The 3,443-nt window shown below is 34.5% G+C and overlaps 1 protein-coding gene across 1 annotated transcript; it reads left to right on the top strand.

Annotated features, from left to right (window-relative positions):
• The first annotated feature begins 441 nt into the window (after positions 1–441).
• On the top strand, positions 442–1,698 carry LOC117212380. The gene has a single exon (XM_033457179.1). It carries the CDS (start codon positions 442–444, stop codon positions 1,696–1,698), a length of 1,257 nt encoding a protein of 418 aa, XP_033313070.1.
• The last annotated feature ends 1,745 nt before the right edge of the window (positions 1,699–3,443 follow it).

Genomic DNA, 3,443 nt, shown 5'->3' with positions numbered 1-3,443 from the left:
AAAATACATATACAATATTATATTACCAAAATGATTCCTACGCTTTCATTATAGACCTTAGAAAAGTCCTTAGGTTTATTGTGCACTCTTAGAAACTACGGAAAAAGCTGATAGTTATATAACAGGGAAAAACGGACATTCACCTAATGGAAAATGGTGGGTTTCCCCATGAAAGAGGCACCCATGAGCCACGTTGATAGGAGGCTTCCTCCTCTTATCTTCATTCATTAATGCTGGCCATAACCAATGGGTATCGCGGATCGTTACCCTCACTTTTCATAACGAAAGGTGTGAACAACGAATCCGTTTCCTTCGTTCAAAAAATACCTACACACCTAGCATTTCTCGGGAATTACATGAGAGCGTAGGTTCAGTTATCTCTCAGTAATAACAGACTCAAATCTCAAGACTTCTCCGACTACAACATATCAACATATCAACATGTCAACATGTCAAACATGCCAGCACGTCGACATGTTCGACATGTCCAACATGTCAACATGCTCAACATGTCAGCATGTTCAACATGTCCAACATGTCAAACATGTCAGCATGTCCAACATGTCAAACATGTCAAACATGTCAAAACATGTCAAACATGTCAAAACATGTCAAACATGTCAACATGTCAAACATGTCAACATGTTCAACATGTCCAACATGTCAAACATGTCAAACATGTCAAAACATGTCAAACATGTCAACATGTCAAACATGTCAACATGTCAAACATGTCAACATGTTCAACATGTCCAACATGTCAAACATGTCAAAACATGTCAAACATGTCAAAACATGTCAAACATGTCAACATGTTCAACATGTCAAAACATGTCAAACATGTCAGCATGTTTAACATGTCCAACATGTCAACATGTCAACATGTCAACATGTCAACATGTCAACATGTCAACATGTCAACATGTCAACATGCCCAACATGACAGCATGTTCAACATGTCCAACATGTCAAACATGTCAAAACATGTCAAAACATGTCAAACATGTCAACATGTTCAACATCTCAAAACATGTCAAACATGTCAGCATGTTCAACATGTCCAACATGTCAACATGTCAACATGTCAACATGTCAACATGTCAACATTTCAACATGTCAACATGTCAACATGCCCAACATGGCAGCATGTTCAACATCAAACATGTCAACATGTCAAACATGTCAGCATGTTCAACATGTCAAACATGTCAAACATGTCAACATGTCAAACATGTCAGCATGCCCATCATGTCAGCATGTTCAACATGTCAGCATGTCAAACATGTCAACATGTCAGCATGCCCAACATGGCAGCATGTTCAACATGTCAAACATGTCAAACATGTTAACATGTCAAACATGTCCAACATGTCAAACATATCAAACATGTCCAACATGTCAAACATGTCAACATGTCAAACATGTCAATATGTCAAACATGTCAATATGTCAAACATGTCAACATGTCAACATGTTCAACATGTCAACATGACCAACATGGCAGCTTGTTCAACATGTCAAACATGTCAGCATGCCCAACATGGCAGCATGTTCAACATGTCAAACATGTCAGCATGTCAAACATGTCAAACATGTCAACATGTCAAACATGTCAACATGTCAACATGTCAAACATGTCAACATGCCAGACATGTCAGCATGCCCAACATGTCAGCATGTTACTGTATAAGGTTATAATGTATTACGTTATATGGTATAACGTTATAACGCATTACGTTATATGGTATAACGTTATAACGTAATACGTTATATGGTATAACTTTACAACGTATTACGTTATATGGTATAACGTCGTCCCTTATAACGTAATACGTTATAACGACATCCCATAACGTAATACGTTAGAGCGTTATTCCATATAACGTAATACGTTAAAACGATATACCATATAACGTAATACGTTATAACGTTATTCCATATAACGTATTACGTTATAAAGTTGTACCATATAACGTAATACGTTATAACGTTACGCCATATAACGTATTACGTTATATCGTTACACCATGTAACGTAATACGTTATAACGTCATCCCATATAACGTAATACGTTAGAACGTTATACCATATAGCGTAATAGGTTATAACGTTATACCGTATAACGTAATACGTTATAACGTTATACCATATAACGTAATAGGTTATAACGTTATACCATATAACGTAATACGCTATAACGTCATCCCATATAACGTAATATGTTATAACGTCGTCCCATATAACGCAATACGTTATAACCTCATCCCATAGAACGTAATACGTTGTAACGTTATACCATATAACGTAATACCTTATAACGTTATACCATATAACCTAATATGTCATAACCGGTATACCATATAACGTAATACGTTATAACGTTGTACCATATAACGTAATACGTTATAACGTTATATCATATAACCTAATACGTTATAACGTTATACCATATAACGTAATACGTTACAAGTTTACGCCATATAACGTAATACGTTATAACGTTATACCATATAACGTAATACGTTATAACGTTATACCATATAACGTAATACGTTATAGCGGTATACCGTACAACGTAATACGTTATAACGTCGTGCCATATAAAGTAATACGTTATAACGTCATCCCATATAACGTAATGCGTTATAACGTTATATCATATAACCTAATACGTTATAACGTTATACCATATAACGTAATACGTTATAAGTTTACGCCATATAACGTATACGTTATAACGTTATACCATACATCGTAATACGTTATATCGTCATACCATATAACCCAATACGTTATAACGGTATACCATGTAACGTAATACGTTAAAACGTTATACCACATAACTTACTACGTTATAACGTAATGCCATATAACGTACTGCGTTATAACGTTATACCATATAACGTAATACCTTATAACGTTGTACCATATAACGTAATACGTTATAACGTTATACCATATAACGTAATACGTTATAACGTTATACCATACAACGTAATACGTTATAGCGGTATACCATATAACGTAACACGTTATAACGTCGTCCCATATAAAGTAATACGTCATAACGTCATCCCATATAACGTAATGCGTTATAACGTTATATCATATAACGTAATACGTTATAGCGGTATACCATATATACTAATACGCTATAACGGTATACCATATAACGTAATACGTTATAACGTTATACCATATAACGTAATACGTTAGAGCGTTATACCATATAACGTAATACGTTATAACGTTATACCATATAACGTAATATGTTATAACGTTATACCATATAACGTAATACGTTATAACGTTATACCATACAACGTAATACGTTATAGCGGTATACCATATAACGTAACACGTTATAACGTCGTCCCATATAAAGTAATACGTCATAACGTCATCCCATATAACGTAATACGTTATAACGTAATACGTTATAA

The sequence above is a fragment of the Bombus bifarius genome, unplaced genomic scaffold (assembly GCF_011952205.1).
Source record: "Bombus bifarius isolate JDL3187 unplaced genomic scaffold, Bbif_JDL3187 scf7180000008289, whole genome shotgun sequence".
NCBI lineage: Eukaryota > Metazoa > Arthropoda > Insecta > Hymenoptera > Apidae > Bombus > Bombus bifarius.
The sequence above is the reverse complement of the archived record's forward strand: the minus strand, read 5'-3'. Positions and strand labels throughout refer to the sequence as shown.